General features: G+C 33.6%; 1 protein-coding gene across 1 annotated transcript; it reads right to left on the bottom strand.

The window, feature by feature from the left end:
• Positions 1-201: 201 nt before the first annotated feature.
• LOC134840163 (uncharacterized) lies at positions 202-2,679 on the bottom strand. Its single transcript, XM_063855872.1, has 2 exons — positions 1,959-2,679; positions 202-489 (listed from the first exon to the last, which is right to left on the bottom strand). The coding sequence occupies exons 1-2, from the start codon at positions 2,393-2,395 to the stop codon at positions 282-284; spliced, it is 645 nt and encodes a 214-aa protein (XP_063711942.1). The 5' UTR covers positions 2,396-2,679; the 3' UTR covers positions 202-281.
• Positions 2,680-27,077: the final 24,398 nt, after the last annotated feature.

Here is a 27,077-nt window from a genome sequence, read left to right on the forward strand (position 1 = left end):
TTTGGTGTTTATGACCAATACAACATTAAAAAAACCCAAAAATAACAGCGGAAAGTGACTTATCCCCTAGCTCTTGTGGCTCTTTTTTCCACAAATGGTTTCAAATCTGGGTTTCGTTCTCTGCTCATTCAAAAGCCTCTAAGAACCTATCTATAAGATCTAACCCCGTGAATGCAAACTCGCCTAATTCTGGTATGCCACTAAAACTACTAGCTTGAATTCTAGTATAGGGAGAGGTGAAGCAAATGGATTTTTGTAAGTTATTTTAGTTCAATTTATCATCAGTGCAGTTTGAAAGATCCCCTGTGGTTTTTGTGCATGTCGTCCAGGTACCTCGTCATGGGACTGTTTACGTGGGGGAATCTGTCAGGGTTCTCGGCAGTGTAGATTGGGGGCAGGGCACTGTCTGTGCCCCAGCTGCGGGGGGTTAGTGTCCAGGGACGTCCCTTGTAGGGCAGCATTTCACGCAGGGTCGACCATGAGACGTCCCTAGTTATAAACAAAGTTTCCAGTGCCTGCAGTTTTTATAAATTACGCAATCCTTCCTATTGGTTTGATTTGGTGCTCAATCGTTTAATGCGTTCATTGATACAGTGCTGATTTAAATTAACCGGACAAAACGCATTAAACTTGAAATTTAAAACGCATTTTTCTCAAATTGGGTTGAGTTTAGGTGAAAACTTATGAAGACAAAACTTGCTTAGAGTTTTAGCAGAATTAATATGGTGTAATTTGTTTTGCGAAATTCGGGTCCAAAAATTTACCACAAAAATGGGTCATTTTGGCTTTTCTTAGTTAATCAAAAATTACGCCAAAAATACCCAGTCGATCACAGACAAAATTATATCAAAGTGAGCCCCTTACATAGCTCAACAAACTTTAAGAAGGGTAAAATCTCCAAAAAAAATTGCATATTGTTTAAAAATTGTTTTTAAATAAAAAGTTGGTATTTTATATAGTAAAAATGACCTATTTTGTCTATCAAACAAAAATAAATTAACTTATACAATATTTTGGAGATTATACCCTTTTAAAGTTTGTTGAGCTACGTAAGGGGCTCACTTTGATATAATTTTGTCTGTGATCGACTGGGTATTTTTGGCGTAATTTTTGATTAACTAAGAAAAGCCAAAATGACCCATTTTTGGGGTAAATTTTTGGACCCGAATTTCGCAAAACAAATTACACCATATTAATTCTGCTAAGACTCTAAGCAAGTTTTGTCTTCATAAGTTTTCACCTAAACTCAACCCAATTTGAGAAAAATGCGTTTTAAATTTCAAGTTTGACGCGTTTTGTCCGGTTAATTTAAATCAGCACTGTATATTTGACTCCATATATGTTATTATGATATATGTTATTTATTACTCCAAAATGAAGTAGATTGCATTTGAATAAAGGCATTAACTAGACGCCTAAAATAGAAATAACGAAATCTTCGAGAAATTGATTCATTTTTTAATTTTTACAAACTGCTTCAATCTTTACAAACAGTAATAAACCTAAATGGAGAGTTTTTTGACATATCCTACAATTTTTGTTCATCAAGTAAAAAGCTTCGAGCAACTTTTAAAAGTTTAAAATAGCTATAAAAGTTTTAAGAGAAATGCAGAATAAAAGAAGGACTGTCCTAACACAAACTATTAGGTAGATCTTTTGCGAATCTTGCCAAAAAAACATTAACTGACATCAAATCTAACCAAGAGTGCTAGTAGATACTATAATCAGGGTAAAAACAGCAGCTCTATGAACTAAGCTGAATCAACTCGTGCTTTGGTCCTTCCTGAACAGTTTTCCGAGTTCACCTCCATTGACCGAAAAAGCTAATTATACAAATATACACTTAGTCAATGGAAAAGGGCTACAAATTTGAAATAAGAGCCATAAAAATTCCATTTGTTTTAACGAAATCAGTTTGGTTTTAACTAATCTTAACAATAGTTTTTGCTGAAGCTTACCTTGTACTGGGATTAGAGGCAGCTGGTCTTATTTCCTCGTGAGCTCTCGTGAACTTGGCCAGAGACGGAGTGGATAGCGGGGGTACGAAAAAGGGCCTAGGCTCCGGCCAGGGCCTCGGAGTGTACAACTTCTCTCTCGGAGTCGGCACTAGATGTCGCGGATCCCGAGTGTCGAGTCGTTTCCGAACCCACACTATCTCTCGCGACGAATCATTTACGACATCTTTTTTCTCAGAATCCGACGAGTCTTCTTGTTTTTTCTTCTCGTCGTCTATATTTTCACTTGAGAGATCCAGCACGTCTTGTTTGTTCAACTGGGAAAGTTCGATTTCATTTTTGAGTCGTCTTTCTGCTTTTTCGAAATCGAATTCTTTCTTCGATTCTTGCCAGTAAAACAACTTATAGGACCCAAAGTTTCCCAAACAAGCAGATGTCATTTTTAAGCGGCGCAATTAATAATTTAAACGCCAGATTATTATTCTGTTGTGTCGCTCAGAACAAATGCTGCAAAAAAAAACGTTATAATCCTCTGCAATAGGATTCAAATGAATATTTGTGAAGCTTATGTCTATTTTTGAAACATGGTTGTTTATCTGCTGGTCGCTGTGTATTTTTTCGTGCTCCGGTTATATAAGACCAGTTTGAAAGTACACCTGTTATTTTGATTTAATAGACCATCACAAAGCAATATACCAGCAGGTATAGTGAATCCAGTTGCCATTCAAAGCTAAACTGGCTCAAATTAAACACGAGCTCTTCAAAATTTAAAAAGCAGTTGAGAAAAAAAATGCTAGATAAGCCAAACAGATTGAATTTAAGAATAAAAATTAACCAGATTTCAAGGCTATCTTTGTCAACATTTCAAATTTTAGTCAAAACGCTTTTATCTTTAATTTCTATAACAATGAGTACGCTTACAAAATAAAGTCGCTTAAAGTTTCTGGGATCAGAAAGAGGCTAAATATCGTTGCTTATAAACATAAGTTATCTTATTTTTAAAAATAAGGCCCAAGCCGCCTCCATTATTAGGAAATATTGTTTTTCTTCTGATAATAATGTAATTCACAAAACAATTGACTACTGAATCTAACAAAATTTTTAGAAAAGCAAGAAAAGCCAATTGATTGTTAAGCTCTGAGTTACAGTAGTTTGTCCAAAATGGTCCGAAGCGCTCCGAACGGTTAAAAAAACCGAAACACCAAAAAAAGTCGACCTTGGAAATGCTAAATTACAATTGAAAATTTTTTAACCGGAGAAATGCGAGTAGCACAAAGAAAACAGAACCTCTCCCAATAATCGCAACAAGCTCTATATGATGTTTACTAAGAGTGACAAGTGCTTTCGAATAGCCTCTCTTGTTTTTTAGTAATTTATCGTAGGTTATATGTCTCTTCTTATATCGTCATTTGTTTTGACAAAACTTATATAAAAAACAATAGTTAGGAAAGAGTATGAATTGATTTGATGGATAGTTAAATATAAATGATGTGAAAAATTAATGAACAATTGCCTTTTTTTCCAACAGGCATGGAATCAATACCTAGTTTTCTACAATTAAACTAATCTTTATTTGTCTGCAATCTGCGTCTAGATTGCTGCCTGATTGGTCCTCCTATTGTCTCTCAGAGTGTTGGGTCAGCAGTTCTTCTAGACTCGTGTTGCTGCATTTGTTTTTCCGAAACTTATAAGAACTCTATGATTTTACCCTAATAACTTTATTAAATAAGTACAGAAAAAGAAAGAAATAAAATTATTCAGTATATTATTAATTCGACTGATCGAAATGAGAGTGGGAATTAAAAAAAATTAAAACTTAAGACAGGTTCAATCTAAAATCACGAAAACTTCAAAGTACCTTTGTCTGATTCTAATCTTCATAGACTATAACTAATCAGATATCTGTTTTATTTTCCGGTCTTTGGGAAGTTTGCAGTAAACTCATTTTTGAGCTCTGAAACTTTAAAAGAGTATTTAACCAATCAGTTTTTCATTTGCAGGTGCTCTTTTCTTTGCGTCTTTCCTAGGCAATTTTAAGATCTTCCAAAAACAAAAAAAAAACAAAAAGAAAGCATTAAAATATTATGAAAAAAAAATTAACTCGACTGAGCAAATGAAAAACAAGAAGGCGTGGTAGTTTTTGTTCAATTTTCATCTTCACAACGTTTGTTTTGCGGATATCTATTCTACCTTCCGTTTTTTGGGAAATTTTCAGTAGACAAAGTTTTCAGCATTCTAACTTTAAAACTGCGTTTTTCAATCAATCTTTGATTTGCATGCGAGCTTTTTTCGTGTTTTTGATAGGCCGCAAAAGGACCAGTTGCTCATCCGTTTGTGGTCTGTTTTTCAAGGCAGGACATTTTTTAACCGGTCAGCCTCTATGGTTTCGGTTAAACGTTTAAAGAAGATTTTATATTTAAAACTGAAAAAAACTGTAAAAAAATGAGTGAAATAATTGGAACCATTGGTTTCTTTTCTCTTTTTTTTCTCTTCAGTGCTTTTTTTCATTCTTCGTGAAATTGATATCATGGAAGTGTTTGATCCAATTGATACTCGCCATCTTGATTTCAGTAGCACTCATCATCATCAAATCCAGATTCAATTTGTGTTTATAGTTGATGGATTTGATTCTACTGGTACTGTTCTCGTTGGTTAGAACAGCAAAAAAAACATTTGCTATCTTTATCTTAATCTTCTCATGATATTGTGTAGTTAAGCTGAGAGTTTCCAGTTCAGAACCGTTTCAAACTCTATGCTCAATGTCATTACACAGATCTATTTTCTGTTTGCGAAAAACGATGAAATTATGCAAAATTTGTGTCTTACACAAGCTAACATTGGTTGTTTTTTGCAATCTTCTCGCTTCAAATATTGGTAAATTTTGTGTTCCTCTACGATGAAAAGCAGAAAAATAAAACAATTCCTTAGTTACAACCTGCCCATAATATTTTTAACAAAGCAAACAGCTTTACAAACTTGTTCGTGTCAACTAAATATATTTATATAAAGCTATAAATACTCAAAACACTGTAATTAGTTTGACACTATTTTCGTCAGAGTAAGATACAGTTTTTATTCAAATCTGATACAAAACAGAAAATTTTTGAACTACAATCAAGCCAATATGAGTCATCAAAAAGAAGGATTTTCAAAAAAACCAAATGTGAAAACAGTTAATTGGAAACGTTATGTTTCCTCTCGGTTGTTAATTTTGGTAGTAAATCACGAGCACAGTTTCAAAAAAGGAAAATTTCTTCCTACAATTCTTGATGTAAAGTTTTATGTAGACAATGTTAATATTAATATGTTCTAATTTTGAAAATATATCTCCTCAAAAAATTGAATTTGAGGATATGAATGCCTGCGATTGGAGGAACCTACTTTAAGAACTTGTTTATCTGGCCAAAATTTAGCGGAGAGCTCTATAAGATCTCAGACAGCCACTAACAATCATTTGCGTTGGGTTCAAAAAATGGTACCATGAATTTTGATAGCTCGTACAGCCACCAACAAACCTTGACATAAGTCTGCGGCAGGTTGGTTGAAAGAACTTGTTTGCTTCATTTACGATATTGAATAACGGTAAAAAACTACTCAATTTGATGAGATTGAAAGGAAATGATGAACTTCCGCTAGCTTGAATTTTGTAACTTGAACAATGAGTTCAGAAATTGAACGATTGGTCCCTACTTGGACTCAAAGGTTAATCCGATTGTACTAATTAACTTTGCAGAATATGTTAGTTACAGTTCTAAATTTGCCAATTTTTTCATCATCAATTTGTCTCTCTTAGTTCTCGTTTTTTTTACATTTGGCAAGTTTACATTCCCTTCAGTACATTACTGATTTATCTGTGATAAAACGGCCTGATTAAAAAATATATCACTATTGTTTGTGGTTCCGGTATGTGAATGATAATCGTTATGTTGATCGAAAGGTTGACTACTCTTCGACCTGTCACGCTATTGGGATCTTTCATTAAAATTTAACTTACGGTTTTATTCCTTCTGGGGGTTCAATCCCTTAAAACTATAGTCTAATCTTAGACTATTGCCAGGTTTATGTTAATTTCAGAAAGTATTAGTCTTATTTGAAGTGATGCATCATTTGAAGAACTGGCTTGTGGTATGGCCTGACATGCAACATCATTTGCAAATCATTGGGTTGTTTTATCTATTTGTATCTTCTTTCAGATAAAAGGCAGCTTTTGTTTATGGATAATTCATTAGTCCTGTTAAATCTTTAAATAGATCGTTTATTCACTCTGTTTCCAACTTTTTATCGACCTTATTTGAAATTGTTTCAGTAATACCATCACTTACTGCAAAAATTTATTCTTTGGTAGCCAATTGATTTTAACGTCACTGTCAAGTTGCTGGTGGAATCTCAATTAAAAATTGGTGTGTATTTTGATTCAAGACTGGTGGTCTAATCCTCAGACAAAGAATTCCATTCTTCGGTGTTCTTTGATCATCGGGGAAAGCTGGATTTGGTTAACCACTATTTACTGCGGCGCTTAACCTATTTATAATATTTCTCATAAATTCATCAGTTTGTCTCTTTATGTTTTCTGCTTCTATTCGTCTTCTTTACGTATGTTTGACATCAGTGAATGTATACATACTTTATAAACTGCATTCTCATTTCGTTCCAAGATAAATCTGCTGCTGTTTCTCGATATCATTGAGCTGCTGGATCTTTTAAGATTGAAATGAATATTGTTTTTTCTCGGATATCATTCGCGTCTTGAGCGTCGCCTGGGTCGAGTGCCTACTGAATCAAGAAAATTGTTTGCATCGTCGTTATGGTTTGAACTTGTAAGCTTTTGGCTATCAGTACTAAAATTTTTGGGTTTTTGTTCACTGATTAGCTTTGAGTAATGAACAATTTATTTAAATTTTGTGAGGTTTATTGGATTGGTTGAACATAACTAATTTTTTTGGATATATCAATAACGCTGTGCGGATGAGTAAGTTTTTGCAAAGTAAAGGTTATTTCTGTAAAAACTTTGCGAGGAAGAAAAATAAAATATTTAAGGTTTGGTAATTTGTACAAAAGGGTGGCTTGATCAATTTAGTTGTAAGTAATATACCATGTAATCTTCATGGCTTTAAAAATTCTATTTAAAATTAGATGCTGTTGTTTTCAACTAAGTAAACTGATCCTTTTTTTGATCGTTTTCTCATTTTTCTTATTTTGTTGGAATATTGTTTTTTTTAGATCAGCATGCGAAAACTATAAAACTAATATTTTTTAAGACAGATAATCTTAAATTCTAATAAATAATTAAAATTTTTGGGTAGTTCTGCGGATATCTCTTTTATCTTCCGGTCTTTGGGAAATTTTCAGAAGACAAAATTTTGAGCTTTCTAACTTTAAATTGCGTTTTTCAATCAACCTTTGATTTGTATGTGATCTTTTTTTTCGTGTTTTTGATAGGCCACTAACGGACCAGTTGCTCATCGTTTTGTGGTCTGCATTTCAAGTCAGGACTTTTTAACCGGTCAACCTCTGTGTCTACATGCTTTTTTTTGATACTCGACAACAAATTCCCTGGAAACATTTGAATATTTCAAAAGAAAACCATTAGCAGAAGAATGAAAAAGTTGGACAACTATTTAAAAAGTTGGTATTTGAAAATGAGTGGAAAAGAGTCCAAATCAATCTTAGCTAAATAATTCAAACATTATTCTGTTAACTCGGTGTAAAATTTACAATAAAAAACTCACCCCCTTTTAGATAAATAATAGGCATTTGTTCGATTCTTACAATTAAATTGGTCTTAAGTTTTGTTTATAAAACGTGAATTAGATTTCGATAAAATGTTTGAAGAAGATATTGTACTTGGAACTGAAGATAAAATGTAAAAAAAATTGAAAGGTAATAATCGGAATGATTCGTTTCTTTTCTCTTTTTTATTTCTCTCAGAGCTTTTTCTTCATCCTTCTTGACATTGATATCATAAAAGTTATTGATTCAATTGTTACTCGCGGTCTCGATTTCAGTAGTACTCATCATCACCGAATCCAGATTCTAACTGTGTTGATAGTTGATGAATTTGATTCAACTTGTACTGTTCTCGTTGGTTAGAACTGCAAAAAAACTTTCTTCATCTTAACCTTCTCATGATTTTTTGTAATTAAGATCATAAACGGTTCAAACTATGTTGTCAATGTCATAACACATGTTTTCTTTCTGATTATTAAAAACGATGAAAATCTGCAAAATTTGTGTCATACACAAGCTAACAATGGTTGTTTTTGCAACCTTCTCGAATCAAATATTGGTAATTTTTGTGTTCCTCCACGATGAAAAGCAGAAAAATAAAACATTTCATTAGTTGCATCCTGCCCATAATATTGTTAACAAAGCATACAGCTTTACAAATTTGTTCGTGTCAACTAGATATATTTATATAAAGCTATAAATACTCAAAACACTGTAATTAGTTTGACAATACTTTCGTCAGAGTAAGAAACAGTTTTAATTCAAATCTAATACAAAAAAAAAAAATTTTTGAACTACAATCCAGCCAATATGAGTCATCAAAAAGAAGGATTTTCAAAAAAACCAAATGTGAAAACAGTTGATTGGAAAAGTTATGATTCCTCTCGGTTGTTAATTTTGGTAGTAAATCATGAGCACAGTTTCAAAAAAGGAAAATTTCTTCCTACAATTTTTGATGTAAAGTTTTATGTAGACAATGTTAATATAAAGTTGTTCTAATTTTGAAAGTATATCTCCTCAAAAAAGTTGATTTTGAGGATATGAATGCCTGCGATTGGTGGAACCTAATTTAAGAAATTGTTATTTTGATCAAAATTTAGAGTAGAGTTTTTAAGATCTCAGACAGCCACTAACAATCATCTGCTTTGGGCTCAAAGAAAATGGTACCATGCATTTTGGAAGGCTTCGTATAGCCACCAACAAGTCTTGGCATAAATCTGCGTTAGGTTGGGTTGAATGAACTTAATCGTTTATTTTTTGATATTGAAAAACGGTAAAAAAGTATACTCAATTTGGTAAGATTGAAAGGAAACGATGAACTTACGCTAATTTGAGTTTTGTAGTTTGAAAACTGATTGTACAAATTGAACCATTGGTCTCTACTTGGACTCAAAGAGGATTCCGATTGTACTAATTAACTTCGCAGAACAAGTTAGTAACAATACTTAATTGGCTAGTTTTTTCATCAAAAATGTGTCTTTATTAATTCTACTTTTTGTACAGTAGGTAAATTTACTTTCCCTTCAGTACATTACTGATTTATCTGTGATAAAACTGCCTGATTAAAAAATATATCACTTTGTTTGTGGTTCCGGTATGTGAATGATAATTGTTATGTTGATTGAAAGGTTGACTACTCTTCGACTTGTCCTGCGATTGAGATCATTCATTATAACTTGACATATGGGTTTTTTCCTGCTGGTGATTCATTCCACTAAAACTATACTCTAAACTTGGACTATTGCCTGAGTTATGATAATTTCTGTAAGCATTATGTCTTATTTGAAGTGATGCACAATTTTGCTCCTGTTGTTCTTTGTAATTAGAGAACTGGCTTGTCGTATGGCCTGACATGCGACATCATTTAGAATTTATTGAGTTGTTTTGTTTATTTGTGTTTGTTTTGGATTGAAGGCAGCTTTTATTTTTTGATCGTTCATTAATCCTGTTAATTTTTCAAAAAAAGATCTCTCATTCCTTCTTTTCCTTCTGTTTCTTCTGTTCATTCCTTCTTTTTCTTCTCCTTCTGAACTTTTTATCGAAATTATTTCAACCTGTTCCAGCAGTAGCATTACTCACTGCTAAAATTTATTCTTTGGTAGCTATATGATTTTAACGTTGCTGTCAAGTTGCAGGTGGAATCTCAATTAACAATTGGTGTGTATTTTGATTTAAGATTGGTGGTCTAATCCTCAGACAAATAATTATATTCTTTGGTGTTCTTTGATCATCAGGGAAATTTATATTTGGTTAACCACTATCTACTGCGGCGCTTAACCTATTTATGTAATTTCTGATATATTCATCAAATTGTCTTTTTATGTTTTCTGCTTCAATCCGTCTGCTTTACTTATGTTTATCACCAGTGAATGAATACATATTTTATTAACTGAATTCATATATCATTGAGCTGCTGCATCTTTTAAAATTGAATTGAATATTGTTTTTTATCGGTTGTCATTCGGGTCTTGAGCATCGCCTGGGTCTGCTGGTCGAGTTCCTACTAAATCAAGAAAATTGTTTGCATCCTCGTTATAGACTGAACCTGTAATTTTTTGGCTATCAGTACTAAAATTTTTGGATTTTTGTTTACTGATTAAGTTTGATGGATAAAAACATTATTTAAGTTTTGTGAGGTTTTTTGGATTGGATGAACATAGTTAATATTTTTTGGATATATCAATAACGCTATGCAAATGAGCGTGTTTTTGTAAAATAGAAGTTATTTCTTTAAAAAATCTGCGAGAAAGGATAATAATATTTTTATGTTTAGGTTGTTTGTACAAAAGGGTGGCTTGTTAGTAATATATCATAAAATTTTTGTGGATTTAAAGAATAAATTCAAAATTAGATGCTGTTGTTTTTAACTAAGTAAACTGCTCCTTTTTCGAGTATTTTGTTATTTTGTTGGAATAGGTTTTCTTCTGAATCAGCATAGGAAACTCATAAAACTAAAGTTTTTTAAGACAGAGAATCTTAAATTGTAAAAAATAATTAAAATTTTTGGGTAGATCATTTTCTGTTCTGTTTTCCTTTTTTGAAGAAATAAATCTATGTTTTGTTTGATTAGTGTGTAACATGGTATTGGAGGCTGCATAGATTTTGCTGGTTGTTGTCAAGTCTAAGAATAATGAATTGCAAAAACAAAAAACTGAGAAATTTTTTAAACATGTTTGTTTTAATTAGACTTTTTGTATCCTGAAGCCTATAGCTTAAGCCTGAAAAAAAGGGTTGGTGTTTTTTACGATGAGATGCTCAGTTATAATACTTTAGGGCTTATTACTGTCTAAAAAACCTTAATTTTTTGTCAAAGTTTATTTTATTTTTTGAACTGAAACTATGATTCTGAAACCTGAAATTACTGGCGCTGAAGTTGGAAACTTCTACTTTAGCCAATAATTTTGGTAAACTTAGCTTATATTTTTTCATTTACAATTTTTGGAGTAATAAATTTCGTTTTCTTGAAGTCTGAAAACAAAAACATTAAATTCTCTCAAACTCCGTACATCACAACGAAAAGTTTGTTTTTCATAGCTGGTCTAGTCAAATTTAGAAGTATTAACTAGATCAATACTTGAAAACTAGAAGTTTGATTACAAAATCTAATTTTTATAGGCTGGAACTATGACTTCTATGACTAATACTGCGGTAGGAGTACTTCATTCTAGGGTTTTCAAAATAAAAATCCAGACTGGGACCTCTGATATACGTCTGTTCCAGCAATTAAATTGTCAAAAAAAATTTCAAGCCGAAAAATTGTCGTTGTAGTGATCCAAACTGAAACCTTCTGATTACTTTTGAGTTTAAAAAACGGTACGTAATTTAAAATTTTTTATTATCTACCTAAATTTATAAAATTTTGAAATGAAATGCAAGATTTTTCTATCTGAAACAAAAAAAAACAATTGTGAAAAATATGTTTCAGCCTTAGAAACCAAGTTCCAACAACTTTATTTTACTCTAAAAAACTTTGACTTTCGGAGCTCATTTTTATGACGAAAGCTAAATTTTTGATTTCTAAAACATGAAACTATCAAAACGTTACCACTTAAGACCTGGTTTTTGTTGTTCTATATTATCTGACTATGGGTTTTATTAGCTATACTTTTGTGTTTTACCCAAATCCGTTAACAAAAATTGAAATTTCTGACCGGTAACTGAAATCATTTTAAGTGAAATTTTTGACAATTTTAACGAAAAATACACTGAAACCTGAATACTTGGTGGGTAAAAAACAGTTTTTCCCTGGCTTAGGCTGTTCTACGAAATATATTTTATCAATTTGAAATGTATGTGTCAATGTTTGAGCTTCAGTTTTTATTGTGAAATCTAGTATTTCGATGCTGAAACTAAGATTTGATGTTTGGTGCTATGACGTTCACACTTAAGCTTGTTTTTTGTGTTGTTTTATGTTTCATTCGTTGTATATCCAAAACTTGTCAGAAAAACAATGGGTTAGTAAAGAACACCCTTAATGTTCCGTCCTTTCGGGTTTTTGTTATATCTTACATAGTTTCAGTAAAAAGTGGTAACTTTACTGATGAATGATTTAAGTTTATTTTACGTTACGGATGGTTGAGAAAAAAATTCATTAAATGGCGAGGAAAGAAAAAAGTTGCGACAAAAGCGATCAGTTGGATCTATATGCGATGAAGAAATCAACTTATCATGCGAGTTAAGGGTACAATTATTTGCATTTACGTCAATTTCACTCTTTTTTTAAAACGCGATGATATTTAAAGAAAACGTTAAGCATTTTGGAAAAGAAGTTATTTGTCGAGTTTTAAGGATGCTAAGTTTTGGCACGTTTAAAGTCAATTGAGTGAATGTTCAATTGAAAAAAGTATAACCTGCCAGCGGAATGAGGCAGATATCGGTTCCTTTTGAAATACTTGAAAGAGTATAATCATAAAAGATAATTAAGTTACCATGAGCTAGTGTCAGAAAGAGAGCTGTATAAAATAATTTGAGCTGGAAGTAACAGGTGGGTGATTGAGCGTAAAAAAATTTTATCACCTGAACCCTCCAAGTAATATCTGGTAACGGAGCGGCAACATATCTTCTTTCTCTGGCTTTCTTAGTTTGAAAATTTTTGATAGAGACTCGCCGTCCTTATATTTATAATTTTAATTTTGTTTTATTTTGTTTGTTTTATTTGAGTGAATTTGATTTGTCTGATAAAACCTCAAGCTGAGAGGTGTAGTTGATTGATGTTGTCGCTTGAGTTTTACTGAAAGGGGCAATTGCCTTCATATAGCCTCTCTTGTCTTTAGTAAAATATTCTAAGTTATAAGTCTCACCTAATATCGTCATTTTTTGACAAATATTTTAGTTGAAACGATAATTAAAAAATGTATCAAATATAAAATGGATCGCTTAATACGAATGATTGTAGAAATTATTTCAACAACTGATGTAGAAATTAATGAATAATTTATTGCTAAAGTCTTTAGTTTCACTTGTGAATGGATCAATAACTAGTTTTTTACGCTTAAACAAATACTTAATTTGCTTGTAGTCCGCGTCTAGATTGCTGATTGATTTGTCCAGCTTTTGAACTTTTAAAAAACAGAAAAAAAAAACAAACAGAAAGCCAAAAATTTTTCCGAAAAAAGTTTACTCGACTAAGCGAAAGGAAATTAAGAAGTCTTCAAAGTAGTTTTGTCTTACTCTTGTATTTACAAACTTTTTTTCCTCGGATATCTGTTTTGTCTTCCGGTCTTTTGGAATTCGGCAATTTTGCAGTAGACTTATTTTTGTGTTTTCGGTTTTTAGAAAAGCGTTTTTTCAATCAGTCTTTGATTTGCATGTGATTTTTTTCATGTCTTTGATAGGCTGGAAAAGGACCGGGTGCTAATAGTTATTTTGTCTGCTTTCAAGTCACGACTTTTCAATCAGTCACCTTGTATGGCGACACAACTTGTATGGCGACACAAAAATGTTCGCCAAACAGTCCTGTTAAAATGCCCTGTCTTGAAATGCAGACAAAAAACGATTAGCACTCGGTCCTTTTGTAGCCTATCAAAGACACGAAAAAAGATCACATGCAAATCAAAGGCTGATTGGATTCCTTTCAAGGAATGAAAAAAATCGTACCAGTATTTAAAAAATTGACAATTTTAAAGTGAAAATGGAGTCCACTCCAACCTTAAGTGATCAGTTAAAACAATAAGTTTTTATGTCCGTGTAATAGTTTCAATACTACAAATGCCAGTTTTCAGCATAAATTTAATCAATGAATTAAATTTGTTTTCAGCGGAATGGACAACACAATATATTTTTGCCTTGATCCGCAGCTCTCGCAGACAGAGCTAATTAAAGGTTATAGCAGAAAGTGTTAACCAATAAAATTAATGGGCACAATATCAACTATAAATTGAACACTGCTTTTTAAGAATCAAAAATACTGATCACGTGATTAAAAGGATCATCTCCAATAATGAGCAGAGGCACGGAAGTTCTATGGAAGAGTGAAATTTTAGTCATTTTGTTAGCTGGAAACACGTTTACTACCGCCTCTCTCTTGGAGTTTTTACCCAATTCGGTGGAAGTGATGGTAAAACACAACTCTGTTTTTTTTTCCAAATAACACGAGGAAAACTTGACTGAAGGAAGTCACTTAAAAACATCCCCAATTAGTTCAACGAATTCGATCAAAAACTTAAAAAACATCCCTAATTAGTTCAACGAATTCGTCAAAATTTTTGATGTCACTTTTTCTTACCTTTCAACATCAGAGTTAATCACTTGCAGATTTTTTCACACCATGATTTTCGCAACATATCAATGACGGAAAACCCCAAGGTCGTTTCCTTCATGAAGTCTTTATTCGACGAAGATTACCTACAGAAAGTTTTGAACTTCGTCAAAACAGCAGCCAAAATGATTGATGCACAGACTTTTTTGGTAGTATGACTACTGCATTTTGGAAATTGCACTACGATTTGGCCTTACGAACTTACACTCCTCAACATATGCCGGAAAAACTAGTCTAAATCAAGACAATTAACGGCAATCGAAAGTAAACTTGATTCTTTTTGAACTATTAACGTCTGATATCGTCAGATGTTTTCATTAACGACGATGATTGTCACGAAATCGTTTTTTCACTATAGTAAGCAGAGCAAGGAACTACAGATGAATTGAGAACAAGAATTTACCAACTAAAATCTGTGGATGGAAGTTCAAGCTTCATTGGCACAAGTTTCAGTTCGGTTAATGAAGGAATTTTTACCAACATTGCGAAAACGCAGTGAAAAGACTTTTTGCTTCAGATCAGGGAGATTGGGGAGTCGATATTGGTATTCAAAACATTCACCAGTATAGAGCAAACTAGCCGGTATGAGAGGTAATTGAGATAAGGCTATTGCTATATTGTGTTTTTTTACAAACATTAAACAAGATGTTTATCAAACCGCTTGCTAGTTTGAACTCAACGAGGAAAAACATTCGGCACAATTTGAACAACCCGATAAACAAATATTTAACTGCAATGGGAATTGATATTAAAGTATAGATGGTTGGGTTGGCACGCGGTAAACATTACAATTGAGAGACTGAACTAGATTTGTGTTTACTCTAGTCGATCAAGGAAGGATATCTTGCAAGATCTTGCAAGAATCTTGCAAGATTCTTTTAAAGAGGATGCATCTCTTTAAAAGATCTTGCAAGATTCTTGCAAGATCTTGCAAGATAACCTCCTTTAAAGATAACCTTTTTTGCAAGATCTTTAAAGATACAATTTTTTGGGCAAAAACAGCTTTACACGCGAAAACAACCAAGTAGCTTTCGTGGAAGAAGGAAGCATTCTTAGCTACGCATACATACAAACAGCCCGTTAGGCGGTTGCCCCCAGAAAGCTTCTTTTTTTAAACTTTTTTAAGGACAGGCGGCTATCTTCAAGTTTTGATCGACTACTTTTACCTTAATCTCTCAAAACAGGAAAAACACAATTTACATCAATTGAGAACATAAACTTAAAGAAATAAATACAGGCAAAGATTAAGCACAAGATAAAAATTAGGTTTTTTAATTCAGTTATTTTGCCGAACATTTATTAGAACAAATTAATGCGCTCCGATCATTCTCGGGGTGCACAATCGGATTTAGTGAGGGTTTTGCTTGGGCCCATCTGGATCGGATTCGCCTTTCATTGATTGGGCACAGTTGACCAACCCAAAGTTTTTCATAGACATTAGAAACATTCATAGTTGTTTAAGATAACCTGCAACTGTTTCTATAGCCACTATCGGCGCCAATATACTCTTAGAATAAGGAAGAGCCGCGCTTCAAAAAAGCGATCACAAAATTCCAACAACTTAACAAATTTTTCACTTTTTTTCCGCGCAAGCAATTTGGCCAACAAATGAATGAGGAGATATCAAAAACACAATTTGGCTGCTTTAAATAAACGCTCGAAAGAGTTTTGAATAATTTTTTCTCAATTGCTTTCTTGAGAAAAATCTAGATCAATGCCAGTGTTCTTTGAAAAATATTTCGCAGTATTGAGAAACTTTAGGTAAAATGTTGTTCCGTAAACTAGGTTAGTAAAATAGTTAACAGAACCAATAGAGCAGGCTGTCCCCATCTTCATGCACGTACCAGGCAACAACACTAAGATTAGCGGGGGAAACGGAAAGGTTAAGTTATCTAAGAGGAGCCGATTATGAATTAACTAGAGAAACAGAAAAAACGTTATGCTGTTTCAAAGTTGGGAACTTGACTTTCACTGGATTTCGTTAAGTTTTTCAGATCATGCGCTGTTGGAATGCACACGCAGGTTGCAAAAACTGATTGTAATTGTGGTAGCGTCCCCTGATGATTGTCTTGGTTTCTAGGTTGCATCATGGCTCAACTGTCATCGTAGTCACTAGAACAGGTCGTGATGTATCCTTTTCCAAAACTTTGGAAAATTTAACGGCTGGTCGGGTCAGGCGTTCACGGCTTGTCTGAATATCGCATGAGCAAGCAATTCCGTCCAATCTTGAAAATCCAAAGACCGCGAGTTTTCAGGTCTTCTAGTACCCAAACTAAATCTCCAGATTGGATATTCTGAGTTGGATGTGTTCATTTAGTTCGTGTAGTCAATGTTGGCAGGTAGTATTTGAGGTAGCGGTTCCAGAATTTCTGGGTCAGAACTTGAACTTGTTTCCAAGCTCTCGTTTGAGTGAGGGTGCTAGGTGAAAACAAACCAGGGAGCAAAGTTGTTGGAAATCGTCCTAGTAGAATGTGGTTTGGCGTCTAGGGTTCAGTGTCGGTAGGGTCAGACGAGAGAAATGTTAGTGTTTTAGAGTTCACTACGGCTTCCACTTCGCAAACGAAGTTAGACAAGGTTTAATCGCTGAGTATCCATGCCCTAATAACTTTGGAGATCGTGTCTTTGAAAGGCTTGCTTAATCTTTCCAAAGAACCATCAAAATGAGGGACTGAAGGTGGGTTGATTTTCCAGGTAATTAGGGGAGGCTTTGTTTTATTTCGTTGTTAGCTCCAACGAAACATTTCAGTTGTTCGAAAAGATCATTTTTTGATGGTTTTATACTCGGGGTTTTCCGATTGCATTTATTAAGCTCACTGTGTTGTCGTTTTAAGCGATCCTCAGGTATGCAACGGATGCAAGGGCAAGTTTTGAGGCGTCGCTGAACAAGTGCAGTTGAGTGTCGGTTGCTTTCATTTGTGGTCGAAAGTACGTTTGAGGTAATTCCACGTTGTTGAAGTCTTCGATTTTGTCGACCCAGTCCTTGTTATTGGGGAAAATTGCCTAGCCGAGAGCTTTGTCTCATTGAGGTACTGAGGTCCAGGCCAGTTAGGCCCTGAGATTCTGATGTCCACGCAATTTTTAAGGGTTTGGTGATTCCGAGCTGATCAAATAGCGATTTTGAGGGGTTTCCGTTACGTGATGTCCACTTTTGTTAGTGTCTGGTTCCCCGAGAAATTGATCTGAGTCAAACTTTCATTTGACTCCGATAACTCTTTCCAACGGACTGGCATCAGTGTTGCTGCTCTTTTTTTGTCCGAGGTTTTCTTGTTCTACGCGTTGAAGAAATTGTTTAGACTTGGAGGTCCATTTCGTCAAGTTGAATCCACCGAGACTAAACATGTGTGGGAGATAGGATTTTAGTCTGATGGCTTCTTCAAATGTTGAAACGGCTGTGTAGAGGTCGTCCATGTATAGATTCCATTCGGCTATTGGAATTAAGTCGGGATAATTGTCATAATTATCTTTTGCAAATCGTCGGGTTGCGTTACAAGCAACACAAGGAGAGTAGTTGCTTCTACGATGTGTCGCTTAGACTGGTATGTATTGATGTTCTGATTGTTGTGTTTCCACAGAAATGTAGGTATGGCTGGTCTGCTGGAGTCACGAATACTTGCTTCAATGTTGGCTAAAATGGCATTTTTGTACCCGCTAAATCGCAAAACGATTCCAGTGAGGTTGCAGTGAAGGTCAGGTCTGGTGAGTAGGCTGCTGTTGAGGAGGTACTTCTGTAGGTGTTAGAGGCATTGAGTACTCGGCGTAGTTTGCCGGGTTTGTTGGCGTTCGTTACTGTGTGGTGAAGTGGGATTTGTCGTTTGTCGTTGCTGTTGACTAGCTTAATGAATCCTTTGCGTAAGTTGGTTGTGACGGTCTCCTCGTAATTGCTGTGAAATTTTGATTTGCGTTAAAGGCGGGCTTGGAGACTTTGTAGTTGATTTTTTGCAAGCCAGCAATTGTTTTGTAGCTGCCCAGTTTCCTCCATTAAAGTCCAATCTGGTAATGTCCATTGTCGAGGAGGTGAGTTGTTGCTTCCAAGATTTGGATAGCGTGTTTGTCGTCACGTGAAAAACTTTGTTTGTCCAATGAGACTACTTCGGCTTCGTCTTTCATCCACTCAGCATTAAGGCGAAACAATTGATTGCCGTCTATGAAGTTCGTTGTGTTGATGTCGTCTGGTTTTGCTGCGCTGTCTCTATCACATGGAGGCCATCCAAGAGGCGTTCTCCATCCAAGGGGTACATTAGTTGGCCTTTGTACAGTTTCTGTTGGTGTGACAAGGCGGGCGAAGTCGCTTTTAATGATGGTTTCAAGGTCGTTCGTTGGTAACTGGGCAATGTGCATATGTCTGAGTTGCTTGTTCCTTTGGCAGATACTGTTAATTCTGAAATACTGACTATAGACAAGAGCATGTCGAAAAACGAAAAAAATATGCTCTAACTTTTTCAAATTTCCGAAACATTTTTTAAGCAAAAAATTATCATAAACGAAAACAATTGGGGCTAGTTTTGATGAATGAATGTAACGCATTTATAAATCGTCAATTTCTAATGATCAAGCATCAAAAGTGAGGTGTTAGCAAATTTACAATTTTAGACGTTGAAATAAATAATTGAATGATGATATAATTATGTTTAAATTACGCATAAAAGAAGTTCACCATGTTAAGTCATTTGTTTAAGTTTTTCATCAACCTACTTCCAGGTTCGTCAACCTATGATATTTTTGATTTTTTTAAATATGACTGGATTGTGGAGAAAACTCTGGTCGTTATAGCAAGTTTCGCCAAATTTTTTTGAAAGTATTTTTTATAAAAAATAGTATTGAGATTTTAACAAGTTTTGAAAAAAATGGAAAATTTGTTTTCGAAGATTTTCACAATCTTCCAAAAAGTTTCGACCAAGATTTTAAAGATTTCAACAAGATTTTTTTTTTCAAATAGCAAGTTTTTTAAACATCTTGATTTTTGAACAAGAAAATGTATAAAAAATTTAACGTGGTTACAAGAAAGTCAGCAGTCTGTGAAATTGAGCGCATAATTCTACAGTTCTACTTATGGAAATGAAAAATAAAGAGTATCAGTTTAAAAACTTTGTGAGCCAACTAAATAAAGAGTAAGAATTGATCAATTGAAGCAACACTTAAAAGTTAGTTAATTAAAAGTTAGTTTTTCTAATAACTTTTTTCAAATAGTGCAGAAATTTCTAAACGTCCTGGCCGGTGGTGTTAAATTCGAAGTAGCAAGAAAACCCGATAATTTTCAATTCAACAACATTTAACGCGATTCATTAGAACGTATTCTGCTTAGTAAAATTAGGTTCATGAAATTCTCTGATATTCAAATTAGCAAGTTAGATTGTACTGATACTCATCACCCTAAAATCAAATTCCTAATAAATTTTAGTTTTTTTAAGACAGTTTTATAACATAACTAATTATAGAGGAAATTGGAAATCGAAATCGCATATCATTTTCAGTCGTCAAAAGGACCAAATTATATTTGTAGAAAAAAAGACGCAATTACTGTTTTAGTGCCCTGAACGGTGCCGCTGATGGCGTTGGTGCTTCTAAGATTCTACGAAGTGTCAAAATAAGAAGTTCAAAACAACTTTGTTCTAATTTTTAGAAAAGCCAGCTTTGCGTGTTGAGCCTAAAAATCAACATTTTACGTGTCTGAAGATAGGCTCGTGTGGTTTGGGCTGCTTACAACCTTAAGAAAAAACCAACTTTTTCTACAGATTTATTGTTCTAATTTTGACAAGTTGACAAAACTCTTCAAGATCTTGGCAAGCCTGGACCTGGGCTGAAAAGAGTACATGAATCCAAAATTCTAACCAAATTGCTCCCAGAAATTGCGCTTTTTGCACCCAGAATTGGAGCTTTTTAAATTTTCTGTGTTCCTTTTCAATATTTCAAATCAAAAATTTGATGACGGCTGCTTCCATCATAAAGTTTAATTACAAGCTAAATTTTATTTGATGAATTGTTCCGTGGATCAATTGAGCACGCTCTTCAGTGGTGAAAACGTCGTGAAAATAGCCCAAGTTTTCAATGGCAGAATTTTATGCGCCGAGTCCTCCAAGAAACTGATTCAATGTGAAAAGAACTAGGAGTTCGAAGGAATATTTTTTGGTATTTCTGAAGATTTATCCCGTAATAAACTGAGTTTTCCGTAATTTCCCGTAAACAGTAATTCTCAATCAAATAATTGAAACAAAAACGAAAAATTTTAACTAAGAAAACTTTATTCAAAAAGTTATTCTCGATGCTTTTACAGACAAAACTTTTGTCTATCAATCCATTGAGGGCTAATTATGCATTTAATTGATATCTTTTTGCTATAGTTTGCCTTTTTGCGTGGGATGACAGCTCAATTGGTCAATGCAGTCGGATATTGCTCAATCGATTCAGTTTATTCTGTAACAATGGTCGGTAATTTCTAGTCAATTCTTGTAACAATTTTCTCGATTGGTCTCCAATACGTAATAATTTCGTTGCAGATAGGAACTATTCCGTCAATTTCTTCTGCTATATCTGGTCTGTCGCTTCTGATTTTTGCCATGTCGATATTGCGCTCGTTGGAATCCTCGAAGTGCGTAGAACTGTTACGGCTCATTTTTGATTCTCAAAGACTTTAGCCTCATTCAGACTTTGCAATTTATCAAAAAAATCATACTTACTTAAGACCAATAACTCATTAAAATTGTTTGTCGGATAGCGCGAGATATAAGTATTTATACTTTCGAACAAAATAATTCTCAGACACTGAATTCTCCAACAAAATAATTTCTCTAACCAATCTTAAACCAGACTACTCGAATCAGGGCGAAACCCTGAATGTTCCGACTGCCTTTTAAGGTCTATGGATTAATACTAACATGAAAAAATTATATGTAATAAAATAATATGATTTGTTTTTTAATTTGAGATTTTTTTAATGAAAATCATCCACCCATACGCCATACAAAATAGAAAGTGATAGATTTCCGTACCAGTAACAAACTAATTATGGCAAAAAACTTCCTTCAAGCAACTTGGAACAATTTCAATGACAGATTAAATCTCTGATTACGCGCTAACAGCTCAAAATATATCGCGTTTTAGTTGTCCCAAATTGGCCAATATGGCAATCTTAAAATTTTTTAAATTTTTCAAATTTAAACTCAAGACAACAATACCTTTTGAATGATAAAAAAAACTCAAAAATGGCTAATTAAAAAGTAGATTTTTGTCTGAAGAAAAAGAACACCGGAGCACAAATCTTCCGTTACTTCCGTCGGAACAACAAGGAGTATTGATTTTTCTCTTTTTAAAAATTAAAGGAATATAATTCAGTTATTCAAATATATTTTTGTCATCTTTTTTCCAATTTCATTTTAAAAAAATTGAAAGTCCTTCCGTCAAATAGTAGATTTGAAAAATGAGCCGACTTGTTTGCCCGATGAAACCACCCGTCCCGTTTCTCGGATGCACGAACTAGATGATGCGCCTCCCAGTTCGGATCCAAAATTTCATGCGATTTCCATGACAGAAAGGATTCCTCAAACTCAACGCCAATAAGATCGCAGATGTGTCTCATTGTTGCTATATTTTTCTCCTTTGAACATAAATCCTCGCCTAGCAAAAATTATGTTCAAAATAGGTTTGTTTGAAAACGTTTGATGAATTATGTAAAATATTATAAAATTTGTTACCGCTAAGGCAAACTGATTTTTAATTTGGAGCAACTTCCACTTTTTTCAGGAAAATCATCATTTTTAATTGCCGGCTGTCATCGTGCCGTAGGCCAAGTGTCGAAAAAAGATTTGGATAGAATGCGTCACATATTTGGGTTTTGAACAATTTTGCGTTCAATGGATGCTTTTTGTAAAATCATCATACAATGGTACTTACATTGTTTTGCAAAATGCTTTTTGTGTCTTATTATTTTCATTTAAAAAAACAGTCATGGAGGGTGACGTAGTCAGGCGGAAGTTAGAATAGGACTAACTCTGTATCACCAGCGGGGGCGTGTCGCAATTGCTTTTCACATAATGTATCATGTCCAGCATATCTTCATAAATTGTTTTCATCACAAGAGCGGGAAGGCTATTTTTCTACAAGAAGTCGAAATAGTTCATCTCCAGGGTAGGAACCCATGAAGTCAATGTAAGCGCAGGATGTCTGATTAAAAACAGATTCACTGACTCTTTGTTGATGATAATCGGATAATGCTCTCGTTTCATCATGCCACTTACGTCTTGCAATATTTTGTACCGTTTGGAGTTGTTTTTAACTTGAGCGACAATTTGATCACGAGTTTCAAAGTTTGAAGCTTCGAAAACCAAATCATTAAGAAAATACGGGCATTCTTCGGCAAAGCGTGCCCAAGTGAATTTTTCAAAATAAGTTGTCGAATCTGGAATGTTAGAAAGACACCTCAGTGCAACAGTAGACCTTGATCGAGGAACGAACCAAAAATTAAGGTTCACCATGGTTTAAGTTTGATGACTGAAAAAGCAACAAATTAAAAACTGTTCGGCTTCTCTTAATAAGCTCATATACTTATGATGGACAAAAAAACAACGGCTCACCAATATGCCCCAAAGTTTATCCTAAACTTTATCAAGTTTATCAGCAAAGCAAACACTGATATATTAATTTACATGTAAATATTATGAACTTCAGCCTTTGAGCCCATCTCAAAGTTTAAACGAACTAGTTCATATTTCAAAATGGGTGATCTTACGTTAAGTTTATTTAAAGTTTTTATCATTTTTACTGGAGGTTGTTTAAACAGTACTTGGATTGAAAATTGAGACAAATGATGAGTGGTGTCTGATTATAGAAGAAGAACAGGTTTGTTGATTTTTTGATTGAATGTAGAAAATAAATGTAGACAATTTAATTGGTCGACGCTCATGAGATAAAACTCAATCAACAAATCTCAATCAAAAAATCAACAAATCTGTTCTTCTTCTATAATCGGACACCACTCAACATTTGTCTCAATATGAGTGTCGACCAATTAAATTGTCTACATTTATTTTAGATATTCAAAGTCTAAAAATCATAGTCCTTCAAATATATGAGCCTTTATATAGAAATTGAGTGACACTATCCATGAAGCACCTGGAAATAGTTTTTTGAAGCTGTGATGAGGTTTGGTTTGCACGCCATTCCCGGGTTGAGGTGTTCGACTTATGTTTTGACAAGCCAAAATCTGTGATCGAAAACAGCATTTTCGTTCAAATACAATTTCGAAATTAAAGTTTGATCGAAACCTAGTCGAACTTAAAATATGATCGAAGCATAGTCGAGCACAAAGTCGAACTCAAAATGTGGTCGAAACAAAGGCGAACAAAAAGTCGAATACAATGCGTGGTCGAAATATGATCGAACACAGTATCGAAATATAGTCAAATTCAAGGACCGGGCTACACGTAATCTTAGACCGAAGTCCGAGAAACGATGTTTTGCGAAAAAATAGTAACTAATAATGAAATTTTGATGTACTAAAAGAAATGACAAGTTTTTGACAAATCCAAATCGAAAAACTCAATTAATGAAAAAACAACTTTATACCATGTGATAACAAAAACATTCAAGATTTTATACTAGATGGTGGTGAAAAACATCAAAGTTGGTCGATTTTTGAAATGAATGAATTAAACAGACTCTGAACAAAATTTAGTGAAAACATAGCAGAAGAAACATAGTCACTTTGGTTCGAGTTGGTCGGAACATGGCACGCTTGGGTTGAACACAGTCAAACATATTTTTGAATTAATCGAGTCGGTAGAAACAGAGCCAGTTCTGATCGAGTTCATCGAAATAAGTTGGTCGTCAATTTTGCTCGAGTCGGGTCAAAACACAACTTGAAAACCTCAACCCGGGTTGGATGCCATGGGAAACTTCAGAATGAGAATTTCTTACGGGATTTACTGTGCTGATATAAATTAGCTGGGCAAAAGTACAAATATTGGAAATTTCAAATGCGTTTTTTTTTCAAATGGTGTTAAGATTAGACTTTTAAAAATTGCTTAGAATGTGACCAAAATTTATACACTTCAATATGTTTTGCCAAATTCGAAATTGTAATTTTAGGCACCAAACTTGGTAATGTTGTCTTTTCTGAGGTAATCAAAAACAACCCTAAAACTACTGAGTTTATTGATAACAAAATAAATAAAACAGCTTTTCACTCTGCCCAACAAAAGCCTAAGAAGGGTAAAAACAGAAGAGTAAAATGTTAACCATCTGTATAAGATAAAATACTTTTGCTTGGTAGCCAACACTTTTCCTTTAATTATATAAAACTCAAAATCTTTGCTCTATAAAAATTTTGAGCTTTCTGCTCAAAATTTAGAGGTTTTTCTAGGTTTTTGTTGGGCTGTTTGAAAAGGTTTTTTTTTTTATATAACTTTAATATCAATTGGTTCGGTTCGCGCTGAATTATATTTTATCACAAAAAAATCTAAAAAAACATTTTGGGCAAGAATATTGTTTTCGATTTTGGCAAAATAAAGATAGTACAGGTAAAAACATTGTACTATTTTTGCTTAATCTCGAACCAAACATTGAAAAACGCCTTTAAATTTTCCAATTTAGTTTGTTTTGTTCGGTTAGTTTAAATCAAGCCAGTTTTTCTCAAAATCGTTATTTTTTAAAAACAATATCGAGGCTAGAAGAAGAAAAAGCTGAATTCCAAACAATCGGCGTTGGTCTTGCAAAAACTTTGCATTTTTGTTGTAAAATGTTACTATTAAACACCCCAGTAGTGTATCAAACCCTTAACATTTGGCGTCTCATACAGAAACTTAAAAGCCAAACGACAAAATGCATTGAACGTTTTCTTCAAGCGGCTTGACGTTGGGCGTGCTACGCGCGCGTCAGTGCTTTGCGTCAAATAAGTGTACGCATTTTCATAAGCGGTTCGCGTCCCGGTTCTGACGATCTTGTTTGTCTGTTTACAAGGTTGTCTGCGCAAATTCCTGGTGCAGGTACCCGGGTTGACCAAAACTTCTTATCATACAATTTCTATATATGAGAAACTTCTTGTCATACATTTTCATACGATTCCATACATACCGAAAGTTGTATGAAATCATGTCTATGATAAGCATTTTTCCATATATGAAATTTGCATGATATATGTTTTTCTATAAACCAAAAAGTTGATTTTTTGTTCTTAAATTCGTTTTCTGGAAAACTTTGGATTGTGTTTGCAACCGAACACAAGTGAATAAGGCCTTGGTATACTCAAAGCACCAAAGGTTGGACGGTTTTTCATTTACAATGCATAAAAAATTACCCGAATTGTCTTAAAGCTGTCTTTCACAAATCATATAACAAAAGTAACAAACATTTAATTTTTGACAAAAATTTTCAACAAAGATTATTTTAAAATTTTGAATTTTTAAATTAATAGACATTGATTAAGGCATAGATAAACACGACTAACAAAAGAAATAGGAATTTTCAGCGTTTTGGAAAAAAAAATAATTATTGAAAAGTAAGAAAGCCAACACTATCGTATCCAGAACTACGTTATGCACACAAAAAATTAAATTTTGTATGCATTTTTTTTGGAAAATGTTTGTTTGCGTACAAAATTCGGTTTGCGGTTGTAAAAAAAAGCAAAACAAAATTTGGCGCAAATTCTCAAAATTACTGGGACATTTGTTGGTGTCGACATCAAAAAAAAGCCAGTCATACAATTTCCATATATGGGATTTGTATGATAATCATTTTTTTCAAACAACTCAAACCTCGTTTCTAATCACCAGACTGTTTTATTAGAATCAAACAACCGCAGAAATTAGTTAATAACTTTTTTTAACCATTTTTCGAAATTGTATGAAAATTGTATGACAAACATTTTTCAACACACTTGATGTATGGAATTATATGATAAGCATTTTAGGTGTATGGAGGTCAACCCGGGTAATTAATACGACATGGTTTTACCTATACGTCATTTGGAAGACAGTGTTTTCAATCATTGCAACCTTAGATTTGAAAGTTAGACTATAAAGTTTTATTAAGAAAACTAGATGAGAACACCGATGCAATTAGCCTGCAAGTCTTATAAATGCATTCAGCTTAAAATATAATTTCCAAGAACATAATAGACCAGAGTTGTTCGATTTTTCTTTCGGTTTTTTTTTTCATCATATCTGTTATAACTTCATGGAACTTTCAAAAGTTCTGAGAAAAATTGAGGTTTAAAATACATTTAAAATACAGTTCCATCTAACAAAAAAAAACAGTTTCATCTCATCGTAGAAAACAGTGAACAAAAAAGCAGACGGTTTGCCCTAATTGAAACAAAAAGGTATAGCTACTTTTTTTCGTTTTTTCTTGCCGATTTTTGTGATTTTTGAAAAGTTCCGAGTAATTCTTCTGGCCTTGAATGACAAAAAATTGAAGCTACAAAATTGAAAATTGCAGTAAATTCCTTCAAATTAATCAATTTTCTATAGCTCAAAGTTGCTCCAAACACAGGCAAAATTGCGGAATCTGCAACAGTATTTAAGGAAACCGGAAGAGTTTGGGGAATCCAAAATCAAATGATGAAAATTATGTATGTTCGCAATGGATACATTAATTGTCTGGTTTCCGAGTTTGCGGAATTTGCATCGAGTTTGCAGATTCTGCTTACA

This window comes from Symsagittifera roscoffensis, chromosome 2 (assembly GCF_963678635.1).
Source record: "Symsagittifera roscoffensis chromosome 2, txSymRosc1.1, whole genome shotgun sequence".
In the NCBI taxonomy this organism is placed as follows: domain Eukaryota; kingdom Metazoa; phylum Xenacoelomorpha; order Acoela; family Convolutidae; genus Symsagittifera; species Symsagittifera roscoffensis.